Source organism: Cydia strobilella, chromosome 5 (genome assembly GCF_947568885.1).
Source record: "Cydia strobilella chromosome 5, ilCydStro3.1, whole genome shotgun sequence".
NCBI lineage: Eukaryota > Metazoa > Arthropoda > Insecta > Lepidoptera > Tortricidae > Cydia > Cydia strobilella.
Window position 1 is genome coordinate 6,476,918 of NC_086045.1, and position 25,923 is coordinate 6,502,840.

The following is a 25,923-nucleotide window of genomic DNA, read 5'->3' on the forward strand; positions in this document are numbered from 1 at the left end:
ACATAATCTCCGTTCAATTCGATGCATTTCGTCCAACGATGTTCCAGCTTTTGTAACCCCTCGAAAATATACTTTTTGTCAAACCATGAAAAATATGCTTCAATTTCAGCTATGACTTCCTCATTCGATGAAAATCTTTTCCCCCCCAGCCATTTCTTCACGTTTGGGAATTAAAAATATAATAGTGTGGGAATAGGGTGGGTGCGGCAGTATTTCATAACGCAATTTTATTCTACAAATTTAGCTGTTGCGACTGCCGACGAGTGTGCAGGGGTATTGCCGTGATGAAACAGTATTATCTTCTTTGACAGATGTAGCCGTTTTTTTTTCACAACTTCTGCGTTAAAATTTTCCAACAAAGCAGCATAATAAACGCCAGTTCTTGTTTTACCTTTCGCCAAGTAATCGATATAAATAACCCCTTGGCTGTCCTAAAAGACAGTGGCCATTACCTTTCCTGCCGAATTAACGGTTTTCGCTTTCTTCGGGTCCCGTTCGCTAGCAGAAGACCACTGTTTTGACTGATTTTACGTCTCTGGCGTATAATGGTGAATCCATGTTTCGTCCACATTCACGAATCGAAGAAAAAAATAATTAGTAATCCTAATCAATTTGGCTAAGCATTGCTCGAAAGTTCTTACGCAATGTCGTTTTTGGTCGGCTGTCAGCGCACGCGGCACCCATCCTGCGGAAAGTTTTTTCATACTTAAAATATTGTATAAGAGATGAAAAACTCGTTCAGATGAAATGCGTACAGTCTCGGCTATCTCACGTATCTTCACTCGACGGTCATACAAAACAATATCGTGGACTTTATTCAGTATTCACGATGTCATCAGTGGTCACTTCAATCCAGAGATGTAAGGTAACGAAATTTCGATTTTCTTGTTTCGCGATAGACCCTCTGATTGTGGTAGAGTCTGGCTAGTGAAAGTTGAACCTGAAAAAACGCGGCAATTTAAAAAAAAATCTGTAGCAGGCGGCTCTGATTACAAGGATTGCATAACTTTTATACTTTTTATAATTTTCATGCTCTAGAAATCATAAAAAGTATAAAAATTATGCAATCCTTCCTTTTTAGTGTCGCCCCCTTCGCAGAGTTTCGCGTAATATTCCCTATAGAAGGATGCAATAACTACCAAAGTAGTAGCCAATTCCTGCATGGCAACCCGAAAAGGTTCAGTACATTATCTAATTAATATTAAATTTTATATTTAATTATTATTTACATTGTGTTTGCCATTTAAAATATTATTTAAATATTGTTTGTGCGTTAGAGCTAGAAATTGTGTGTCCATTGAATAGTTTACAACTTAAAAAGAAGTGATTTTGTTAAAGTGTACATGCGCAGACAGATATTGCTGGCCAGCGATCCACATCGATGATCTACGTCATAACGCTGCGAAATCTTGAGCTCAGGATTGGTCGCGCATTTCGGAAATGACGTATGAAAGCCAATCAGAACTAGAGGCATATCGAACACTACCTTGAACATCAATCGTCATATGACCCATTCTATCGAGTCTGTAAGGCTTGGGCCATATTTGTCTGTGCTAAAGTAGTTCCGTGGAGTGAGTGTGTGCAGATAGTCATCACAGTTTTTGGGACCTGTAAATACTCCCACACTAATCCAAAATGTCGGCTGAAAGTCCCATCTATGGACCCTTCTTTGGAGTTATGGGGGCGGCGTCCGCTATCATCTTTAGCGGTAAGAGATTCTGTGTAACTTGTTTTAGAATGGCTGTCTAGATTCGTTTTTATCGATCTGTCGAAAAAGTGTTACTTTCTCGCGATGATATCATTGAATGCTTTACAAGGCTCAATATTAGTTACCCGTCCTAGATATCGATTATAAGTATAAAAAGTATGAAGTGATGTTATTTTAGGCGTCCTAATTATAGGAATAGCCGCACCTTGTGCCATACGACAGACAGACATTCGAAAATACGCGTGATGAGTGTCGCAGCCTGGGTTTCATGTCTGGAGCGAACGAGGGGCGTATTCCTGAAATAATTGTTAATTGTATCATTGCAAGTTATGATTCATAAGAATCATAAGCATAGTCATGTGATTGACAATTAAGTTTTGCCATGTTGGTAGGTGTACATACATAACCAAAATCACAAGGACTGGAAAGCCTCCTTTCAACAATCTAGGCTATTGTTGGATTATTTCTGTATGCATAATAAGTATTAAATTTGTCACGCAATCATTGATTCTAGGAAATAAGACTTGATTATCAGAACTATAGCAGGCACATTAATACATTTTTCTTACAGACAGAATTTGGATGACCTTACAGTATGGTTTTACCATTTTGAACCTACTTATTTAGTTGTTATGTGATTCAGATTTAGGGAAATACCAACTAAAGTGTGACCATGTCACATGACCTAACTTAAGGACATCATGTGACAAGTCATATGTTTATAAAGTTAACTATGAAACCATAACTTAACTATGAACTTAAATACACGTAAAACATTATTATATCTCTTACAAGCTTTATAACAATTGCTTAGAGAACCCATAAATTTATTATAGTTTATGGTTTAACATCACATGATTAATCATTGTGAATAAAACATTACCAATCAGAACCTTAAAATACATTCAATTTAAGGTTTAACAATGTCAATTGCACAGCTTCATTGGAATCAATTTGACATGTCCGTACTCATTGACGATTCTATTACCTACACATAATTAAAACTTATGTCTAAGGTCTAGAGTGCAGATACCTAATTAATTCAGAATAACTGGCCAAGTGCGAGTCGGACTTGCGCACGAAGGGTTCCGTACCATTACGCAAAAAAACGGCAAAAAAATCCCGGTTGTTATATGGGAGCCCCACTTAAATATTTATATTATTCTGTTTTTAGTATTTGTTGTTATAGGAGCAACAGAAATACATCAACTGTGAAAATTTTAACTGTCTAGCTATCACGCTTAATGAGTGACGCTGGTGACAGACGGACAGACAGACAGACAGCGGAGACTTAGTAATAGGGTCCCGTTTTTACCCTTTGGGTATGGAACCCTAATAAGGGTAAACCATTCTTATTGTCAGCCACTATTATATTAAGTTTAATAGTTTTGTCTTGAGTTAATGCCAGCATACAAGGAAGACTCTTTGTATAACACACGGTTTCATACTTAGTACCTATACTTTTTAATAAAGATATTATACCTACAAAAGTTTATCAGATTATTATCTTGATATAAGTAATATAATAGTCTAATTGCACTTATATTGTTGACAAAAATCATGTGATGTTGAATCAAAAGTTAGACACTGGAGTATGTATCCTTATCATTGTAAGTCAAGACAATTAATATATCAGTTTGACATGTCAACCTCGGCTATCTTAAATGTCTCGGTTACCTCAGAGGTCTTTGTAAGGATGTCTGTTATATGAATCAGTCTTAACTTTATTTCTCTACCACGGAACATCAGATATTTAAAACCTATAGGTGTGAGTTAAATTAGAACCTGAAACCATACATCCTCTTCAAACTCTTAGTAAATCAGTTAAATTACTTAATACTATGTGACAGTTTCCACCAGCACTAGCCTCATTCCAGAGAGTAAGAAAAATGTACATTTTTGAATATCATACTTATCAGGTGTTATATTTTTCTTACACCATGAGCCATTAAAAGTATTATCTCCAATATGGTAGAAAATGTTTTAAAAAGTATATTTGTCTAATTCCAGCGCTGGGAGCTGCCTATGGCACAGCCAAGTCAGGAACCGGTATTGCCGCCATGTCGGTGATGAGGCCAGAGCTCATCATGAAGTCCATCATTCCCGTTGTCATGGCGGGTATCATTGCCATCTACGGGTTGGTGGTGGCTGTGCTCATCGCTGGTTCCCTGGAGTCACCCTCAATGGGTTACACCCTCTACAAGTAAGATCTGTTTTTCATTTGGTTTACTATAGATAAGAGTTTACTATACTTACTAAAACCTCCTAAGGCCCAAGGTCCTACCTATAGTACCTCTACAGTTCGATAAAATTTAAATCCTATCCTATTGGAACAGTCGCTTTTGTTTTCTTTTGTTCAATTTTCCAACAACGCAAAATCAACTCTACTTCCTACATTATAGGTTTAAATTTCAGTGGCAAATTCTGGATTTTTCATTTGTATGGCTGGGCCTTAGGATGTAAAAAAAAGGACTGCGAAAGAAGTGGCTCCAGGAGTCCAGGTCGCACAGAACCGTGACAAGTCACGTAAAATGAAGGAGGGCCCTACTCCCGAAGAAGGGTAGGAAGGGCTAAAGAGAGAGAGAGAAGAGCTTACAGATGTAGTGCATAATTGCTTTTCATCTATAGAATTAAGAGTTTCTGACGCTGAAAGTTTACCTTTTAAAAGAAGTTTGACTGTTTAAATTCTGGTAAAAAAAACCGGCCAAGTGCGAGTCGGACTCGTGTTCCAAGGGTTCCGTACATTACACAATTTAAACAATGTATTTTTTATGTAAAACGTGAGTGAAATGTCTTTAAAAAACCTGTAGGGGTCGGATCAAAAACTAAGTAATTAAGTCCGACTCACGCTTGACTGCAATTTCTAAATTTTTTTCAAAATTTTGGACCCAGTAGTTTCGGGGATAAAGGGGGAATGGTCGTTTTTTGCCTATTTTCTTGAATAACTTCTAAATTGTTTACCCTAAAATTATAAAAAAAATATATCTGAGATTCTCACAATGAGCTCTTTCATTTGATATATAACACGATATAGTTTAAAAAACTTTATTTTTTAATTTTCTCATTTTACCCCCCAAAAGTGGCCCCGATGTTTAAAATTCATTTGTTTACGTTACATGTCCGTCTTTGGGTCACAAACTTACATATGTGTACTAAATTTCAACTTAATTGGTCCAGTAGTTTCGAAAATAAAAGGCTGTGACAGACGGACAGACAGACAGACAGACACACGAGTGATCCTATAAGGGTTCCGTTTTTTCCTTTTGAGGTACGGAACCCTAAAAATGCAAATGTTTCCTCGTTTTGCCTTTAATTCAATATAACCTGTATTCCCTGTACTGTAAGATGGAAATGTGAAGTGTCCTCTACACTCTTTGCCTCAGTAAGTCTGGTGTCACATTCACATCCTCAGACCTTGGTCATGACAAGCTATAATGGCTGACATAATACAAGGTCACTTTTTATGCTATTACCAGTAAATTGCCATGATCTAGTCTGTAGGTCACCTTCCATGATAAAATCTAAATGATTCAGTTCAAGATTCTTGCAAATGATAACTGATATATACTTATAATTTGTAATATAACAACGTTCTTTTTAACACTATACTCTCGCGTTTTGTACACATAATTAATGTCATTAACGGGTCTAACACGATTAAATTTTATTATTTTACCTTTTTTCCGACGTTTCAGCTAGGTTGCACTAGTAGGTCACGGAAGACTGACGTCTCATCAAAATGTCAATTCAGATATTGGTAAACAACACTATACTAAATACCCAACATTAGTTTATATAAATGTTCGGGGTAGACAAATAAATTTATCTACCCGTTTCCCACGACACGACATGCAACACTAACAATATCCGCACACTGGTCCGAAAACATTCCGAACATTTATATAAACTAATGTCGGGTAGTTAAGTGTTGTTTACCAATATCTCAATTGAAATTTTGCTGGAACGTCAGTCTTCCGTGACCACAGCTAGTGCATCCTAGCTGAAGCGTCGGAAAAAAGGTAAAACAATGAAATTGAATCGCGTTAGACCCGTTAATGACGTTAACTTTATGTTTGTTTATTCTCTGAAACAGTAAACAACTCAAGGATATCGAAAAAATTATAGGAATGTTGCACTTGCATCAATTTATTTATATACAAGAACGGTTTACGTCAATTACACTTGCAATTTATGAATATTGACACACTTATACACAAGTAACAGTGTAGAAATTATTCTTCAGCCCTCACTCATTCATAGTCTCACAGTAAGCGAGGCACCTGGACCGCCTGGACGCTAGCTTAGACCAGGAATCAGTATCATATCTAAACGGTAACAGTCAGAACCCTATTATTAAAGCTTACGCTGTTCTGTTCATTGTCTGTTTGTGTCAGTGGGCTAGAACTTAAGAACGGCACTTAGGTATTACATAGTGTGCATTTCTATTGTCACTGAGAGAACTCTCCCGTAAAGAAAAATATTCTCGCTTCACCCTGCCTAACGAGTCTTATGAAAACTTTAATATTTATAACGTCACCATAGACAAAAAGATATGACAGATTGAATAAATGAGTATTTTGTTTTTTGCAGAGGGTTCATCCACCTCGGCGCTGGCCTGGCCGTCGGTTTCTCCGGTCTGGCGGCCGGCTTCGCCATCGGCATCGTGGGTGACGCCGGTGTCCGCGGCACGGCGCAACAGCCCAGATTATTCGTCGGCATGATCCTTATCCTCATTTTCGCCGAAGTGTTGGGTCTATACGGTCTCATCGTGGCCATCTACCTCTACACGAAACAGTAAATCTGCACCCTCGTCTCCCGTCGCCCGTGCTTCTCGGCGCTAGGCGTGCTTGCGGTCGTCGCCGGTACCGGTCACCCGGGTCACCGCATAGAGCCGCGGAGCACTATAGTACAGTGTCGGTCCGCATAGCTCCGGCGGCGCGGCTCGGATGCTGCGGCCGCGTCGCCTCGAGCCAAGGACCTTTCAGTATTTTTTATTCATATTTTTTGAAACTATCTAAATGTTAATCATGGAGCCCCGCTACCGCGCGACGACAATATATTTTTTTCTTTGCCGGCTCGATTTAAACATTTCGGTGACAGGAGAATTTCGTTCCACCACTCGACATATCAACTTATTTGCGCGTTCCTTCCACCGCGAACGGTCCTACCATCCTAGGGATATCACGGTTCCACTGACGATATCGAGTTTAGATTATGTTAGCGTTAAGGCGAAACTAATGTACAGTTAGAATAGAAATTTAAGTCCAAACAAGTTATCTTAAAAATAATTTATAAACCGTTAAAACCCCCAAGGTACTGTGTACCGCGTCTGCTGAGAATGTTAAGGTTAAACCTGGCTCGGAAACTACTTGCTTAGCTTTCAGTGTTATACTGGGTTTTATGTATCCTTATATTATACTGTTGGGCTTATCATTGTTAACTCGAGAGACCACTGAAAATTCAAAAGCGAGTCACAAATATTGTAACGCCAGGAATCAGTAAATAAACATGATTTGTACATTCCATATTATTTTGTTTCTACTTAATCGTTTTACGAGTTTTATTTTCCTTTTCGATCTTCTATTACGCGAACGAATGAGTAAGGAAGGGTATATATGCTAATCTGACACTAGCTGCTCTTATAATCAAAAATAGCAAAATATTATACACTTCTGATGAATAATTTATGTGAAATAATATAATTCAAATATAAATATAATATTTATTCTGTATACCTCATAGTCAAAATGATGTTTGAATGATATAAATTGGTAAGTAAATACGATTAGGTGAAATTGTATTTTGTTTTAGGTTCATGTTAGAGAATGTTATAATCTTTGGTGTTAATGAATGAATTGTGTTAATAAAATATTTTGAAAACAACTACTGTAAATTATGAATGGAGTGTTTCTGTTGAATCCGGTTTTTGGTTTGTTCATGAGAAATGGTCACGCCATGCTGCAGACCCCACTTTTTTTAACAAAGTACTTACGAATTAATTATTAAAGACGCCTATAGTTCAATAGATCCTGGGTTTTCTCCCCGTTGAAACTTAGTTTGGTGCGCGAGAACGCGACGAATAAAACTACATGTGAGGGCTTACCGCGAAAATTACATTTCGTTATCACCCTTTTCGCTCTTGTATAAAATCAAACGATAGATATCATAGATACAAATAGACGAAATGAACCAACGAATTGGTTCGGGGTAGGCCCTACACACTACACTACATTCAAATCAATACAAGAGCAATCAGAGTCGCTAATGGTTGAAAAGCTGACCTACATCCGATACGAAGGGCGGGTAGTAATGCTTACCGGAATTATTCATGTCTACCGATTTACTAAACATAACCAGACTACGCCTTTTTGGAAAAAATAAAACTGGTTAAATAAAATCTGTTCGCCTCGCTTACCAAAATCAGTTTAGTAGTTTTGACGCTACGGTGGATTACACAAAACACACCTGCGTCCATTCATCTGGCCTACTGTTAAAATCTATCCCTACTAATATTAGGTATAAATGAGAAAGTGACTTTTTTCTTTGTTCACACTTAAACCGCTGAACCGATTTAGATGAAATTTGGTATTGAGATAGTTTGAGACCTGAGGACGGACATCGTCATCTCACGCGGACAAGGTTTCGGGCTGAAGCTGTATTTGTGCAACAAGAGAGGAAAGTTGGTTTTTCTTGCGAGTGTTTATTTTGAGTCCCGAGAAAGCGAAAGATTCTAAGTTAGAATCTTGAGCGTAGCGAGGTCCGAGAAATAGGCCCCTGGAGCCCATTTCTCGAAAGATATTGGACTAATATGATTAGTCCACGAACTGTCAAATCGTATGGGTTTCCATGACAACACACTAATAATATTAGACTAATATCGTCGACGACCTGGTGAAGGTCGCGGGAATTCGGTGGATGCGAGTGGCACAGGATCGGTCGGAGTGGCGAGCCTTGGGGGAGGCCTATGTCCAGCAGTGGACGTCTATCGGCTGACATGATGATGATGATGAATATCGTTTGAGAAATGGGCCCCTGGGGCCAGGGAGTATTACTAATATTCAAGGGCCTGACGCTCTTTGTTAGAGAAAGATAGTCTTATTGCGATTCCTATAAAAGGAAAGAAAAATTGTGCCATGCTTTGTCCTTATCACCGACCGGGTTTTTTTTCATGGTCGGGTTATGGCAGCATAGGTAGGAGGCGATGGCGAAATACCGAAATTTATAAGAGTGAAAGAGAAAAAGGATTATGGTGCCGTACATTAACCTGTCAATATGTTGTCAATACTCTGTCAATACATGAATATGTCTTTCTCTTACCTCTGGTCGCTCGTTAGCACCGTCGTTCACCTCACACAACGGAGAGACGTGCGGGTCAGCATCAGTGATACCCATACATTCGTAAAGTAAGAATTATTCCTAATAGTACCTAGTCAGTCGGTACTTTGTCTAAAAATCTTCTAAGATAAAACTAGAAATCGATTTCCGCACATCTCGGATACCCATATATGGTATCAGTGCATTCAGTATGATAGTATATGATGTCCTGCACATACATATGAGATTACAACATTGAGTTATTATTTGTACAGTCGAAGGCAAAAATATCGATCCTGACAAATGCCTCAAAAATATGTGAACACGACTATTGTCTAAGGTGTAAGAGCGTACACTTATTTTTGAAACTTTGTATATATTTGTGTATATTTATGCCCTTGACTGTACGCTATAGTAAAATATAGTTCAATGTTGGGGACATTTTACTTTGTCAGTGAAATAAAAAAACTCATCACGCAACAAATTATGTATTTGCGATCCATAATAAATATAAAATTAATACAAAGTTGTCATATTCTCTGTCCACTGTTACCCAGAGTCCAAGAAGAATTGATAAATGCACAGAGTGAAGGAAGGCTTTATCATCAACATAATTGAAATGTGAGTAAGTATGAAACGGCTGGGTAAGGAGGGAACAGGGAATGTCGTGGTCAAGTTCCGAGCAGATTGGCAATTTAGTTTGACCCTTTCAGGGCTGTAATTTAAGCCAATGCAAACAAAAACCCATAAACCTACAATTTTGCGTTAATGTATATCAACACAATTGAGTTCACTTAAACTATATACACCAAATTTAATAACACTGCACAGTGCAAATTGACATAGTAGTTTTTAATGCGAGAGCATGTATTTTATGTCAATGTGCGAAATACATAATTACTTATACTTAGGTACCTACACTTATCTACATTGGAAAAAGTGAATCACAGATTTTCTCATAAGATTACTTCTTTTTTTGCATGACTCACTTTGCCTAGCCTTTTTAATATCCATCTCTTACGACGCTAGTTTCAGAGGGCTCTAGATTGCATATTCGATTACGATTTTCGTTCATCTATATGCCTCTTTTGCTCGAATATGCAAAAGCAATAAAGGCAGATAGCGAAATTTCCTCTGAACACCCAGCAAAGGATGGGTATAAAAAAGTCCAGGTGTTTAACGCATTCACTGCCAGAGGGCGTGGAACAAACTTGTATGACGGTGAACGCACATGTGCGTTGGGGGCAGTGAATGTGTTAAGGGCCTAGGGTTAGGGGGTCGCGCAGCTGTTCATGCGCACCTTCAAACGGTGTTCAGCCTGTGTCATTTTGTCCAGAACATTCTGCATCTCGGGCCAGGGTTCGTAGCGCTGGTAATGCACAACGAACTTGTGAATCGTGGGGTTCCGTAGATCCATATTTCTCGAGATACTGTTCCAACAGTGCTTCGAGAACTGGGTGTCTACCTAAGGAACAGAATGGTATCTTTTAAAAAGTGTACTTATGCGATTGATACCTACGAACAGGACACCTACTTCCATTTAGAATAATTCTTAGTCAACCGAGCCTGTCCTGTGCCTTACCTTAAGTCATGTGTTAGTTTTAAAATTATGAGTGAAAAGTAATGGTAGCTACCACCAGACCTTCTACCGATACTTATGCGTAAAAACTCATACCCTGTGCATTATGCCTCCATATAATCCCATATAGCCCAGGACGAAGATTATATCAAAAGCCACGCAAAAGAACAGTGGAATGGTCTCCCAATAGTGCAGCAATGCGTAGCTGATCTGAAGCCTCTTCGGTATAATATTATTCTCATACTGGTTCTCGGGAACCAGGCCGAAGATCTGGCGTGCAGGCACCCGAAACAGGGGCTCTGGCTTCCGTTTCGAAGTCAAGAAACTTGGCGTTACTCCTTGCAGCGCTACCTTTGCAGCGCTGAACAATCTTGATAGGCACATAAGATATTGAAAAAGCTGAAGAAAAATTTGTAATAATTGCTACAGTTACTAAAAATTTTGGGATGAATATATATTGTGTTTAGTTTGATGGATAGGTGTGTTGTGGCATTATTTGTGGTGTTGATATTTTCTTGTTAATTTGATTTGAACTTTGGAATCAAACAAAAGAATATTTCCTGGGGCTATTAAAACGTAGTGGCTATATACTCTTTGGGGGCTATAGAAGACAGGTTTTTCAGTGAAGAATATAAATTACCTACTATACTCTGTCAAGCCATTGCCGTCAGTAGAAAGAAGCGGCAAATTTAAAAAATGTACGCGTGAAGTTATATATCGTCACATAGAAAATTTAAATTTCGCGCCTTTTTCTACTGTGGTGAAATTGTTATGTTTGACCCAAAGAGCCTCATACTCATGAGCGCTTTTTCAACGCGCGTTAAAAAAGCGTCTGAATGACACAAATGGAAACATTCACACGATGGCGGTAGCGCTTTTTATCAAGCGTTGTTGGAATTCAACTTTAAAAAGCCTTGGTCGTTAAATCGAATTTAGCGTGCAGGCAGATTTAAGCGCTTTTTACGCCCGTTGAAAAAGCGCTCGTGTATGGTCACTAAAGTAAGTATAATAGGTAGGTTTGACTATACGCTGAGGGGTGGATATTATTTATTTGGTCAAGCAAATCTTGTCAGTAGAAAAACCTAATGGTTGACTGGTAGAGAATGTCTTAAGGCATTAAGTCCGCCATTTGTATCATTTTATATCGTGCTATAAAGTTTAAATAAATAAATAAAGAAAGCTATCGAATGAAGTAAGTCTCACATTAATTTTCGTCGTGCGAGTAGTACTTCCAAAATAAGGGAAAAAAGTCAATGTTAAGCATATTTCCAAAAGAAAATTCTATCAAGGAAATCATGAGCCATCGTGTTTCTGACAAGCAGATAACTAGTTCAGGGACTGAAATTATACTTATACATACTAGAAAAGAATGCAAAAAATCCTTGTAAAAGTCTGCTAATATAGCTTCAAAATAGCGCATTTTACTATACACCGCGCCTTAACCAACTATAACTTTTACTATGGGGCTAACCCCGAAATCGCGAAAAGAAAATCTTCAACGGTCTTCATTCACAATGGATGCGGGCGGCCGTATAGTGCGACATAAAATGTAGCTAGTCAAGCAAAACTTGTCAGTAGAAAAAGGGGGCAAATTTAAAAAATGTAGGCACGAACGAAAATAGAAAATTTGAATTTTGCGCCTTTTTCTACTGAGAATATTTGCTTGACCAACTATAGTAGAAATTAAATAAAATGGAACTTAAAAAAATCCACTCAATTGTTGCCATGTTAAAGCATTTTACACGTAGGAAGTGGCGCCCTCAATCATTTTCCACAATTTCTTGTCGGACTATACGCATGGTAAAATGAGATCCCATCCCAAAAACATCAATACTATCAATAGCACTCTCCATAAATGCTAACCAAGTACACGTCAGAGATTTTTTGACGTTTAATTTCTTTGACAGCTCTATTGACTTGAGTTGGCTTGGCGCAGTTTAATATAATTATTTAACTCGATTATTTAAATAAAACCAGTATGAAATATAAAGGATTATTATGTTTCATGATATTACTTACTTACTACCAGGGCGAGGCCCAAACTCGGGCAAAAGGAGTGGGTGTTCTTTTAGATAATTACACTTCAACCGGCTTGAATTTGTACTAACAATTTTCCTCAATTTTCAGTTGGAAGAGAAGGTGCAGCAGTTGACGGATATGACGGCAAAGCGGTCTATTATTTCTTTGAACGTTAACAAGTTTAAGGACTACGTGAGATCGCCTCCGAGGGATTATTCTTTCATAGTGATGTTCACTGCTATGGCACCTTCGAGACGCTGCGCGATCTGCCAGCACGTTTACGACGAGTTCATGATCGTCGCCAATTCCTTCAGGTTCTCCCCGTCCTACAATAACAAACTGTTCTTTGGAATGGTTGATTTTGATGAAGGATCTGATATTTTCCAAATGGTAAGTTTCATTAATTGATTGCCACATTTTTTTTACAGTTCTTATTGGGTATTTGTAGAGGAAAGTAAACGTAACGGATAGTGTGAAAGAGAAATATGAATTACAAATATCTTTTGTTACTAGGTTTTAAAGGGAAGCATCAGAAGGAAGGAAGGACTGTACATTTCTTGACCTGATTTACTTATTATTATTATTATGTGAATGCACAGGCAGCTTAAAGCTGATACGTGCACATCAATGTCCACTTGTGTTTTGTAGTCTTCGAAAGTGTTCATCGAGCTTAATTGTTTTTAAAAGAGTTTATCGAGGGTGCACTGATCATTGACTCGGCTATATTCTTATAGTGCAGCGCTGGTAGAGTTCTAACCTTATTCATGTCATGAAACTTAGCAAACCTCTGTTAAATATAAAAAACACAAATGTCAAACTTATGGATGATCAGGGGCTTGTGAGACTTGACAATCGTTTATGAATAATGTCGTGAGTGCCTTTGTTACCATCCTTATACACTAACTTCTTTCTAATCCTTAAAAACAAACTATAGGTACTTACATGTTTTACCAACATACTTTTTTGCATATCTGTAGATAAATTTAGTCATGTTTTTAAGTCCCCGGCAAGTTCGGCTGAATTACACCTTCCCATACAAACATAGTTCTGCTCTCATTTTAAAACTACTTGTTGGATTGTAATGAAACTGCACATACAATGACATGCGGTATATCTAGGTCTGAAATTAGTTTATATAGTTCCAGTTTATAAAACAAACGAAATAGAGCAAAAACAAGTTTTGTATGAAAAACTTAAATTCGCTGTATTTTTGTAACTATGGTATAACTAATTACAGACATAGATATACCTTATCCTATTGTAAGTACAAAGTTTCAGAGCAATCTAGCTAGTTGTTTTAAAATGAGAGCGGAAGTATGTTTGTATGGAGAACCGAGCTTGTCGGAGACCCTTAAATCATTAATGCCAGCCTTGGCTAATCAACCTGTAATGTAATTACAGTTACGGCTCAACACAGCTCCAGTTATTATGCACTTCCCCGCCAAGGGGAAACCTAAACCTGCCGACTCCATGGACTTTGAGAGGGCAGGCATTCATGCTGAGGCTATTTCCAAGTGGATCCAAGACAGGACTGATGTTCAGGTAACACTTCACTTCTTGCATGTTTATCCTCAACATGCAATCTATTTTTATTTCCGATGCAAAAAGGGGGCTATGAATTCGACTGCTATGTTGTGTGTGTCTGACTGTGGCACTGTAGCTTTTAACCTTTTCGACACCTTGACAAACACAAAAGCTGTCACTCAGACGCCACGTCACCAAAGTGTCAAAACTGAAATTTAACTTTATGCATGCACTATGTTGCCCTGTGGTCAGTGACGGATTAATACGTCTTCGGCGCTGGACCTACGGTGTGGATATATCCGTCATTGGCGTCAAAAAGGTTAAATGGGTGAAGTAATTTGTTAGCATATTTTTGTTTGAAAGCAGGTTTTTGTTTTCTAGCGGTATGTTTTATCAAAATCGGTTCATCCAATTCAATGCATTGCTTTTTAGGGTTCCGTACCCAAAGGGTAAAAACGGGACCCTATTACTAAGACTCTGCTGTCTGTCCGTCTGGCACCAGGCTCATGAACCAGTATCTCATGAACCGTGATAGCTAGACAGTTGAAATTTTCATAGATGATGTATTTCTGTTGCCGCTATAATAACAAATACTGAAAACAGAATAAAATAAATATTTAAGTGGCTCCCATACAACAAACGTGATTTTTTGCCGTTTTATGCGTAATGCTACGGAACCCTTCGTGCGCGAGTCCGACTCGCACTTGGCCGGTTTTTTAAATGACAAATTGGTTTGCCAGACTGACATCTTGGCATTTTATTAAACAAAAATTAATAAATCATTACAGATCCGGATATTCCGTCCACCAAACTACTCTGGAGCTGTTGCATTCCTCATGTTGTTCGTCTTAGTAGCTGGTTTCCTGTACCTCAGACGGAACAACCTTGAGTTCCTGTACAACAAACAGATGTGGGCTGTCGCTGCTGTGTTCTTCTGTTTCGCCATGGTGTCCGGTCAGATGTGGAACCAGATAAGAGGCCCTCCATTCTTCCATAGGAGTAAGAACGGACCGGTCTACATTAATGGCGGATCACATGGGCAGTTTGTGTTGGAGAGCTATATTGTAGCTATTTTAAGTATCCTTTTTAAAGTCTGACTGAACTTGTTTAACTTTGTACACACTTTTATTTAGCTTCACCGCATATACTATATGTTCTTCAAATATTGTAACTTAAATTTTAATCACTTCCCAGGGTCTGATTGAACTGAAATTTACTTCCGTATATCCGATTTCAATGCAATAATATATAAAAACATAAACATATTGAGTTTAGGCTCATTAGAAATTAGAAATATCTCGAGAAGTAGGTATATGTATACTTCATCGACATACAAATGAGAAGGAAAGTCAGCATTCAAAGTGTCAAGAGTTTTTTTTGTTTGGCATTTATTTGTTTACTAATAAAAGTTAAAAATGACATCGAAAAAAACCTACCATGTGTGTGTCACTTAAAAATGGCTATACCAACCATGTTCAATATAGTTTTCGTAGAAAGTACTTTTTTCAATTCTATTATACGCCTGGTTCAAAAGTATTGAAGGTGGGTGGGGGCATATCATTTTAAAGGTACAAGCGTTCACGTTGCTGCGAGTTGCAGAAAGCAAAATCCAATTTTGTTCACTGCGCACAGTGAGGAAAAGTAATTAATAAAATTAAATACTAACTATATTACGGTGTAAATTATAAATGTAACGAAGATTAAACCTATATATATATATAGTTGGGCAAGCAGATCTCGTCAGTAGAAAAAGGCGGCAAATTTAAAAGATATAGGCGCGAAGGGATATCGTCCCATAGAAAATTTGAATTTCGCGCCTTTTTCTACTGACAAGATTTGCTTGACCAAGTATAGTACCTCTGATACGTGATTCTATTCTGCGCGACCCGAACCAATTTTTCCCTCTCTCCCTTGTTGCAAAAGTATATTGTCATTGTATCTATAAATTCCTTAACACATAAATCAGATGCTGCAGTAGTAGTGGGCATGATTCTTATGATAGAGGCGGCGGGAGGAGTGAAGAGTGCAGAACCAGTGCGCAGCGCCGCAGAGGGAAAGAGACGGCGCTTCCAATCTGTCGTCGGGCTTGTACTAGTGTGCGTGTTCTTCTCTCTACTACTATCAGTGTTTAGAGCGAAGACCCAGGGATATCCCTACAGGTGAGTTTGAACCTAATTATTACAGAGAATTAGTCCTATAATAAGTAGTAGAGTACAAATTTAATGGTAAAATGTGCAAAGTAGAGTACAAATGGTAAAATGTGCAAAACCCATGCGCATTGCACCCAGGGCTCGGAAACCGTTTAATTTTTCAAACCGAACCCGAGTTCATTCACCCAAGAACGAAAAGGATTTCGTTTGCGGTTACCAGTTAAAGAACTGTTCTATTGAAATACCGGTTTAAGCCAAATTCGTTCGCCTTCCGTTTTTGTGGAATGAGGTTAACCGGTTAAATTGAAAATATCGAAGCGAGATAGAACGATTTGCTAGTTCTTTCACGTATGACAACGAATTTAACCGAGAGTAACCGGTATTATATCATTCCCCGCGAACCAAATAGAAAATTAAGATTCCGTTCCCTCCACTTTCCGGTTCCGAGAGAATGTATTGTTTTAGTTCGCATTCCATCAATATAACCAGTTTTTATTGAATGCAATAATATTTAACAGGTTTGGTTTGGTTAATAATATCAACAGGTATTTCAATACCAGTTCTGATCCCTGAGGGCCTATCGCGAACACCGAAGTGCGCAAATTGCGGTCATCTTTCTGTCTCTCTACCTATAATTACGGCTTAATTGGAGTAGAAGAGATGTCCGCAATTTGCGAACTTCGGTGTTCGCGGTAGGACCTCTCATTGCAGCAAAGGGAAAGAGACAGCTTTTTTATCTGTGGTCGGAAACTTATTATTATTATTGGGGTGTTGTGGGCCTTTGAGCGACGACCAAGCAGTGATATATTGTGACGGCCCTTTAAAGTTCACTACTAATGCCCGTTGAATCCAGGAAATTCCAGGGGTTCCATTCATGGGGTTGCAAATGGGGTTACGTACGGTACTACTATTAGTTATTCTGTGGTTACGTGTCGCCCTAGGTAGGTTCTTCTTTTAGTGGTCCTCAGGAACCGAGAATGTGCATAGCATTCTCCTCTGACTCCTGGTAGAACCTTAGGGTTCCGGACCCAAAGGGTAAAAACGGGACCCTATTACTAAGACTCCACTGTCCGTCTGTCACCAGGCTGTATCTCATGAACCGTGACAGCTAGTTGAAATTTTCACAGATGATGTATTTCTGTTGCCGCTATAACAGCAAATACTAAAAAGTGCGTAACCCTCGTGGGCGAGTCCGACTCGCAGTTGTCCGGTTTTTTTTCCGTGTTCTATTTCTACGAGTATGTAGTATGTGCAGTGCTGATAAATCGGAGCGGCCAAAGTGTTTACAAATACCTGAACAAAGCCTCTATTATTAAGACGTTAAATTAAAGCAATTTTTGAGCATCTTGGCCGCTCCGATATACCTGATAGCGACTGTACAACGTGTGTAAATTTTACTAATATATCTATTAATTTTAAAACTCTTTTGTTTCAGTTTTCTATTCAAGTAAGAAGGCTGTTAAATAACATAAGTCAATTGCAATAATACGAGTGAAGTTATTTTTATCCAACACTTTATTTATTTAAGTATGTTATGTACACATTTGGACAGTGCAGTGGCGTGATGAAATATAGTGTATTAAAATATAGTAATTCTTTTATTTAAACATTTTACTTTAGCATATCGTCAAATGACAAGCAAAATTCACTAATTACTGAAAAATAATTGAACAAAAATCAACCTTATTCGGATAATAATACGGTTCACTATGGATATGAACTTGTGGTGGTATTTAGTGACTTGCTTGTCACCCGACGATATAAATTAGATATAAGAAAAATATTCATGGGGTTTGCACCTTTGGTATGCTCTAGCATTGATCCCTATAGTAAGGACGCCAAGCACGCATATGTTGCCGCTATAACATCAACAAATTCTTAAAATAAAATAAACATTTAAGTGGGGCTCCCATACAACAAACGTGATTTTTTTTGCGTAATGGTACGGAACCCTGCGTGCGCGAGTCCGACTCGCACTGGGCCGGTTTTCCTAAATATATTGGTTAGTATAGGTTTTGTACAGCATAACTGATGTAGGCAAACACACATGTAATAAACTATTATGCCACAAATCATAAAACTTTCTTATAACCGTTAATTTGCATTCGTTCATTTGCGTATTTTTATAGCCGCATTCGTTTAGCAACACAGGTACTATTTGAACACTAGAAAAGTAGTATTTTAAGTACCTTCACTAGCTATAATCACGTTTATTGGCTCGCAGGTAGGTAGGTTTATTACTCAGTGTTCATGGTAAGTACTAAGCAAGCACATCAAATGAATACCTATACTATTTATTTATTTATCATCATCTTCCTGGCGTTAAAAGAAAAACGAAGTAGGTACTAGTGGTACTACTAATTATTAGTGGTACTAGGGTACCTAAATAAGCCCCTGCATCTAGGGAAAAACATATTATACATATTTTTTGATTTGTACTACTATAAATATAAATTGCGTTATATGTATTAATACTTACCTTTCTCCACTATTTTGCAGATTCATAGAATCATCTTACAAAACTGGGGAGCGATTACCCCCTTTATTATCCTAGCATTTTATTTCCGATGGCGAATTCTGAACCTTTTACAAAAAAAGGACACTTGGGCCGTGGCAGCGATGTTACTCTGTTTCACTATGGTCTCTGGATATACGTGGAATAAGATTAGAAAACCTATATTTTCTTACAAGACCAACGAAGGCCCTATTCTTATTAGTAATGGACAGAAAATACAGTTCTTGGCCGAGAGTTACATTGTGGCTGTTTTAAGTATCCTTTGAAAAACTACCAAGGTGTTTACCAAACTGCAAAGAGCGCGTGTTTAGATGTTTTGAGTACCTCGGCCGCTCCGATATACATATGTGATGGCAGTGGCGTAACTGGGGGGGGGGGGGGGGGGGCAAGTGCCCCGGGCGCCAAAATGGGCAAAAGGCAGCAGCGGGGGGCGCAAATTTAGTGACTGCCCCGGGCGCCATATACTCTAGCTACGCCCCTGTGTGATGGCGACTGTATTTATTTAACCTTTCGACCGCCACAGTCGGCCATAGGTTATCACATTCACTGCCCCCAACGCACATGCGCGTTCACCGTCATACAAGTTTGTTCCTAGGCCACGCCCCTGGCAGTGAATGCGTTAAACAGTATAAAATGAACCTTAGTACATTTTAATGAATTTTATTATTGCGTGATAAAATAGACGTGTCGGTCAAAAAAGGTTAATAAATTAAATGAATTTTTACAGCCGACAACGGTGCAAGTGAAAAGCAAAAGTTGCTAAACAAATGTAGCCAAAATGTTCTTGCTGGCTCGCTGCGTCTTCCGTAAGCGAACAACTCGCAAACGCGAAGCGGCGGGCCCACGTAGGTACTTTAGGAATGAAGATTTCTTGACTAGGCATATCTAACAGATGGCGCGATAGTGCTCGGCATGATAATGACTATAGAGGGGGCGGGAGGAGTGAGGACGGAAAGAGGCGGAAGGGGTGAAAGAAAGAGACGGAAGCTCCAAATGCTGGCGGGCATCGGGCTGATGTTTGCGTCCTTCGCCGTTATTCTTACTGCATTTAGAGTCAAGATGCCCTGGTATCCCTATGGGTAGGTAAATATTAATTTATCAAACCAGCACAATTATATTAAAGTGTGTAAGTCAACCGATTTGATTCCTAGGCCATATAATAATGGATCAATTTATTTATCTTCTACGATAGTGGTTATTGAGTGATGTATGTCATGTAACTCATGTATCTAGTAGTTAAAGCGACAAGGTTCTAAATCAGCTGTAGTAGGTAATCAAGGCTAATATTAAATAACTAACTTACTCCTTTCACTTTCAGTTTCTAAATGAATTGCTGCGTCAGGCTTGGTTAGTAAAATGGGCGGATGTTGTCTTCCAAAAAATAAAAAAATATATATATTGAGTAATATTTTACTAATGTATTTTCATCTCAGCAGCTTCTAGAAAAATGTCGCGGTGCACTCGTGCTAGGAGTACTGAACATGTTTATATTTATCCTTTAACTGCCACAGTCGGCCATACCCAACAAAAGTTACAGTCTAATAAACGTTTATATAAAATAGTTTTGGTGGTCAAAAGGTCAATAAAAACCCCAAATATTATAAAATAAACATTCGATCGCTTTCCAAGTCTTAACATTACACTTGGCACGAGGCCTCGCTATAGACTTAACCAAAGAGGATATAATAGGATAGAGCGGTACTGTCATAGTAAATTTCGTAGCCACAGTAAATTCACTGCCACCTACCGACACACGATTAAAACTAAAAATATCAAAAAATGTATTTATATATGGATAAATGATTTTCTTTTACTGCATTAATTATTTGTATATGATTTTGACCCATGTTCTTTCACTGATATGCGTTAAAATTGTTAAATAACAAACGAAACCGTCAATGCCACCTATCCGAGAGTAGGCCAAAGGTAGTGGCGCCATCTTATCGAGAATCAAATTTTCTTGATTTTCGATGCACGTTTTTTCCTTAAGACTATCCATCTATTACGGAGTTATATCCATCTTTGACTTAACTGAGTCGGTCCATGAAAGACTGTTGTATATTCGAGTCCAAATTAATTAATTTATTATGTGTTCATGTGTTGTAATTATGTTGAATATTTATTGTCTTGTTTTTCTATGTGTGTAACTTACATGAAATAAATAATTATGTTTGTTTTGAATAACTTTCTTCTAAGGATCTGATCTGCAGAACCGGCCCACGAATCATCTCAGTTAAGTAATACGATGCTACAGATGTAGCGCATAATTTTTCCACCGTATTTTCACGGAAACGTACGAACGTGGTCTTGCTATTTCAGCCAGTCTCGGTACAAAACGTACTGACGTTGACTGAAGTAGCATGACAAATACGAACGTTTCCGAGAAAATACGATGGAAAATAATTATGCACTACATTTTGTACGCTACAGTCAAACTACAGTCAGAATGTCATCTGTCAATTTGACGTCATTTAGGGAAAGGATCCAATCCACAAAATACTGTCAATAGAATATGAACTTTCTGTCAAACGAAAAGTCATTGATTTAAATGGCAAATTTTAGAGGATGGATCCATTTCCCTAAATGGCGATAAATTATTATAATTATATTCCTATGGCTAAAAAACAGTCCAAAATAATAAATTTATTTAACATATGAATAAATTATCAATAATAAAATAAAACTATGAAAACGGATTATATCGCGTATATTGAATTTATAATACATCCCAAACGGGTCACCCGTTGACCACGAACGCTGTAAAGAGTTCGAAACGTCGGGATGTATTATAAATTCAATATACGCGATATAATCCGTTTTCATAGTTTTATTTCATGAGTAACTATCGCGGTAACCGAAGACAATATTATCAATAATAATTAATATTTTTACTACGTAACCTATAACAATAATAAAATATGTACCTAAGTAGCTTCTCTTGTTAAGAATTCTTTGATAAAGGCATTGGAATGTCCCTATTAATTTAAATAAATATTTGAGCTAGTAACAAATTATGAACTAGGTATCTATGCATTTTACGACTACCTATATTTCTTCTTACTCCCTACGCGGTGGTAAGTTTAGCCTTTTTAAAATTCAATCAAAATTGGTTCAGTCTTAAAGTACATAAGGAAAAATAGTTTTCCTATCCTTTGGATACGTTTTAAAGGTTGCCTTGTACCACTCGTTGGCTTGAATTGCAGTCTGGATCTGAAAAATAGATCAAACATTAAATGCCTAAAATTAATAAGAAAATCCAATCCCTCTCGTGCTTGAGAGGAGGCCTGTTCCCAGCAGTTGGACGTAAGCTTACGCAGAGCTAGAGCTAAGAGGTGGGATTTAATATATATATTAAAAAAAAATATATGGCTAAACTCGATAACCATGATCGAAAAAACGAAAGGAGTGTAAAGGTTTTGAAAGGGTCGGCTACGCGCATGAATGACTCCTGGACTTGCACCATCCGGGCGGGCGGTATTTGTCACCGACGTGGTATAAGAATAGTGATGGTGATAAGAATTGAGGAAAGACGTGAAATTGCGAGTTATTGAGAGTTTAACTTCAAAGACAGAGATAGTATGTAATCGCTATCGCGGGGATATTGGCTATCGCAATTGAACTTGGTAACGGTCACATAGTTTTTACATTCTTTATAGGCCCTACTTTACTAGTAAAACCAGGCGTGGCTCACATATGGCCCGACACGGCTCACACCAATTTTGGTGTCTTGCCATAGTAATTGCCACTGCGCCACCTTGCGGTCATATCTGTCATAATAGACGCGTTTTGTTAGAGAGTGAACCTTCTCTACCTAGTACTATTATAATATTATGTGGTAAAACTGACCTGATTTCCAAGCACCCACAGATAAATACAAAAGTATGTTTTCGTCGGCACCAGAACCAGCAGCGCTGTGTACATGATCACCTCACACATCCGGTGAGGGCTCGACACCAGCTCGAACCTCCTTCCGTGCGGTATCCCATGGTCCTCGGTTACCACTTGGCCTGAAATGATGGATAAAAAATGTTGATTTGGGCAATGGTCGAGTGCATAGCTTCCCATATAATGATATGATTTGGATATGCTATCCACTCTACACTTTTTTTCAATTTAGAAAATTTTATGGTATTTCTATTCCGAATCACGAGGTGTTTTGTCCTTTACATCATTGACGAATTAAAACAATAAGACTAATCTATACCAAGTCGCGTTCCTTCAATATTCAGCGCCATCTATAGAACGGAAGCTGAGTTATTTTGACCAGAGGTCCAAGCACCGAACAAAAGGGACGGAACTGACACCTGTAACTTTAAGATAATTCAACTAACGTCCAATAAATGGCGCTGCGGAACCCGAAACGAAAGCAGAGATGTAAGCAGGGAAACCGTTTTATTTTTCAAACCGTTTTTGTTCATTCACCTGGGAACGAAAAGGATTTCGTTACCGATTACGGTTACCGGTTAACGAACTGTTTGAGATACTTAACGGTTTATGCTAAATACGTTCTCATTTCGTTCTTAAGGAACGAAACTAACCGGTTAAATTCAAAATATCGAAGCAAGATAGAACGAGTAAGTATTGCTGTCTCTTTCACGTATGACAAGTTAACGAGTTTAACCGGAGTTTCCGAGAGATGAGAATAACCGGTATTATATTGTTCCCCGCGAACCATAACATTCCCTGTTTTTACCGGTTAGGAGATACCTAGAACTATGTTTTTTTTAGTTCACGTTCATCAATTAACTGGTTTTTAATGAACGAAATAATATATAACTGTTTTGGAACTATATAAACAGAGCCCTGGATCTAAGCGCCGCCGCCGGAAAAAACGAATGGAACTGAGACCTGCTGCATTAGTAGACTGTATAAGCTGAATATTAGAAAAACGAGATTTTGTATAGACATTGTCAGTCTTTCTGTTTTATTCCTATACGTTTATAAGTCTTATAACTAAGAAAACAAAGTGTCGCAAGTTTTTTTTATTGCGTTACCATTTTTAGGGTTCGGTACCCAAAGGGTAAAAACGGGACCCTATTACTAAGACTCCGCTGTCCGTCCGTCTGTCACCAGGCTGTATCTCATGGACCGTGATAGCTAGAAAGTTGAAATTTTCACAGATGATGTATTTCTGTTGCCATTTTTTTGCCATTTTTTTCGTAATGGTACGGAAGCCTTTGTGCGCGAGTCCGACTCGCACTTGGCCGGTTTATTTAGACTCTGTATGACGTTCAAATGTTATCTCTTACCCGACTTTTTGTCTTTGCGAAGGTTTGTAAAGATGACATTACTTTGGTACTGTTCGTACCACGCCCACAGGAAGATTAGGATGCAGGGAATGGAGAGGTACTTGGTGCGAGTGTCGGTCCATATCATTGTGTCTCTGTTTTGGTTTCCTGAAAACAAAAGGAATACAATTTCAAAACCTTTCTTGTTGTATAGGTAGGTACCTGAACTTGAAAGGAGGTTGGTTGACGTTCCAATAAACCGATAAACTGTTATTTGCAATAAACCGATTGTAATATGACGAGAATAAAAGGCACATCATGGTACATCACATGTACATCATGTTTTTAAGACAATGCGGGAAAACTTAGATAATACACAGAAATTTCATGATTTTCAGGTTGGTATTGTAAATAGGTTTTAGCTGCTTTCTTAGAATATATCAATAGGTCACAAGTCACAATTAGGTGTATAATGCCTTGTCAAAACACGAAGATTTTATGTCACATACGACATCATTCATTCAATTATAACACAATTCTCTAACTACTCCAAATCTATGAGAACATTTATTCTAACTTAAGCAGATATATAGTAATATTATGGCATGTTGGTAATACCACTCGTCGAAAGAGCTTAGCTAGTAAGTTTACTGTCACCATATTTCATAGTCTAAAATCCGCAGTACGATCAGCCTTCACCGATCTACGGAATGAAAATAATATCGAATCAAATGAAATATGTCCTACGTATATGTACTATGTCCAAAATTTGTGAAATTTGTGAGACTTCTCCAATAATAAGGTTCTTACCACAAAACAAAGGAGCTTCACCAACACCAGCTATAATGCAGGCAAAGTAGTGGATAATGCCGGCGAAGTAGTGACTCAAGTTCATCTTGCTGTTTTTGGCGAACACCTGAAGGTAGTGGGTCTCATAGAATCTCCGAGCACACTGAATGGTTAGCAGGGACATGGCAACAAGTGCTGCAGTTGCTGACACTAGAATTGAAGAAATTGTGGCATTGAAACATGGTAACTTTATTTTTATTTATTCTACATGTTTTGTATTACATACCAGGGCTCGGAACCGGTATTTTTTAAAAACCCCGAAATAGCCCAATATTTTTAATTTTTTTATGCTCATTACTTAGGACTGAATCATGTATTTAGGAAACAATTTTGCATTATTAAAACGTCCCATTAAAAATGAAATTATAAACAAAAGAACGAAAAAGAACGTAATAATACCGGTATTTTTGTATGGAGCAAATACCGGTTTCCGACCCCTGTTACATACATACATATTGACTTTTAAAACGTTAAGAATGCAGTCTGTGTCATTAGTTTTTAAGTCCCATAAGCTCCTTAAGATGTTGTTTAACAATTGCCATTAAATAAAAACTTACCTGTTGGTTCATTTTGTTCTAAAATCTTGTTCAAAACTAGCACAACATACTTATTCACACTAAAATCCAGAAAATAGGTCAAATACATGTAAACTAATGTTAATGCACTGAGCACCGATGAAAATGAATAGAAATGCTTGTAGTATGACTTCGGTATTTCAATTGCTTGTATGAAAATGGCCCCATTCCCTTGATACGCGAAACTGCCATACTTAAAACCCTGAATTACGAATGCTGGCAAGTAAGTTTCGTAATTATTTATTAGATATCCTGTACACGTAACCATGAAGGCAAGGTTTAGAAATATAACATCTAGCGTGTTCAGCATATTTCTGGGATAAGAAGTATGTCTTTAAATCACAAAACAGTAATTTTACTATTTTATAACGGGACTAAGGAACTTGTTTGAACTTTCGACACTTTCGTTTCGTCCCAAATAAATAATAATATACCATTACCATTCTTAAACGGTAAACGGTA

General features: G+C 38.0%; 4 protein-coding genes across 5 annotated transcripts; 2 read left to right on the top strand and 2 right to left on the bottom strand.

Annotated features, from left to right (window-relative positions):
- The first annotated feature begins 1,476 nt into the window (after positions 1–1,476).
- LOC134741354 (V-type proton ATPase 16 kDa proteolipid subunit c) lies at positions 1,477–7,233 on the top strand. The gene is made up of 3 exons (XM_063674109.1): positions 1,477–1,708; positions 3,719–3,911; positions 6,299–7,233. The coding sequence occupies exons 1-3, from the start codon at positions 1,636–1,638 to the stop codon at positions 6,504–6,506; spliced, it is 474 nt and encodes a 157-aa protein (XP_063530179.1). The 5' UTR covers positions 1,477–1,635; the 3' UTR covers positions 6,507–7,233.
- A 3,059-nt stretch (positions 7,234–10,292) lies between these two features.
- On the bottom strand, positions 10,293–11,006 carry LOC134741752 (uncharacterized). Its single transcript, XM_063674646.1, has 2 exons — positions 10,698–11,006; positions 10,293–10,487 (listed from the first exon to the last, which is right to left on the bottom strand). The coding sequence occupies exons 1-2, from the start codon at positions 10,983–10,985 to the stop codon at positions 10,293–10,295; spliced, it is 483 nt and encodes a 160-aa protein (XP_063530716.1). The 5' UTR covers positions 10,986–11,006.
- A 1,499-nt stretch (positions 11,007–12,505) lies between these two features.
- On the top strand, positions 12,506–20,149 carry LOC134741381 (tumor suppressor candidate 3). Of its 2 annotated transcripts, none has more exons than XM_063674144.1 (6): positions 12,506–12,657; positions 12,729–13,010; positions 14,022–14,162; positions 14,933–15,221; positions 16,111–16,303; positions 20,128–20,149. In XM_063674144.1, the coding sequence occupies exons 1-6, from the start codon at positions 12,580–12,582 to the stop codon at positions 20,132–20,134; spliced, it is 990 nt and encodes a 329-aa protein (XP_063530214.1). In that variant the 5' UTR covers positions 12,506–12,579; the 3' UTR covers positions 20,135–20,149. The 2 variants fall into 2 exon arrangements, with proteins under 2 accessions (XP_063530214.1, XP_063530213.1); XM_063674143.1 differs by lacking the exon at positions 20,128–20,149 and adding an exon at positions 17,730–17,877.
- A 1,538-nt stretch (positions 20,150–21,687) lies between these two features.
- LOC134741846 (polyprenol reductase) lies at positions 21,688–25,923 on the bottom strand. Its single transcript, XM_063674738.1, has 5 exons — positions 25,444–25,923; positions 24,848–25,036; positions 24,059–24,205; positions 22,656–22,816; positions 21,688–22,019 (listed from the first exon to the last, which is right to left on the bottom strand). Exons 1-5 carry the CDS (start codon positions 25,769–25,771, stop codon positions 21,927–21,929), a joined length of 918 nt encoding a protein of 305 aa, XP_063530808.1. The 5' UTR covers positions 25,772–25,923; the 3' UTR covers positions 21,688–21,926.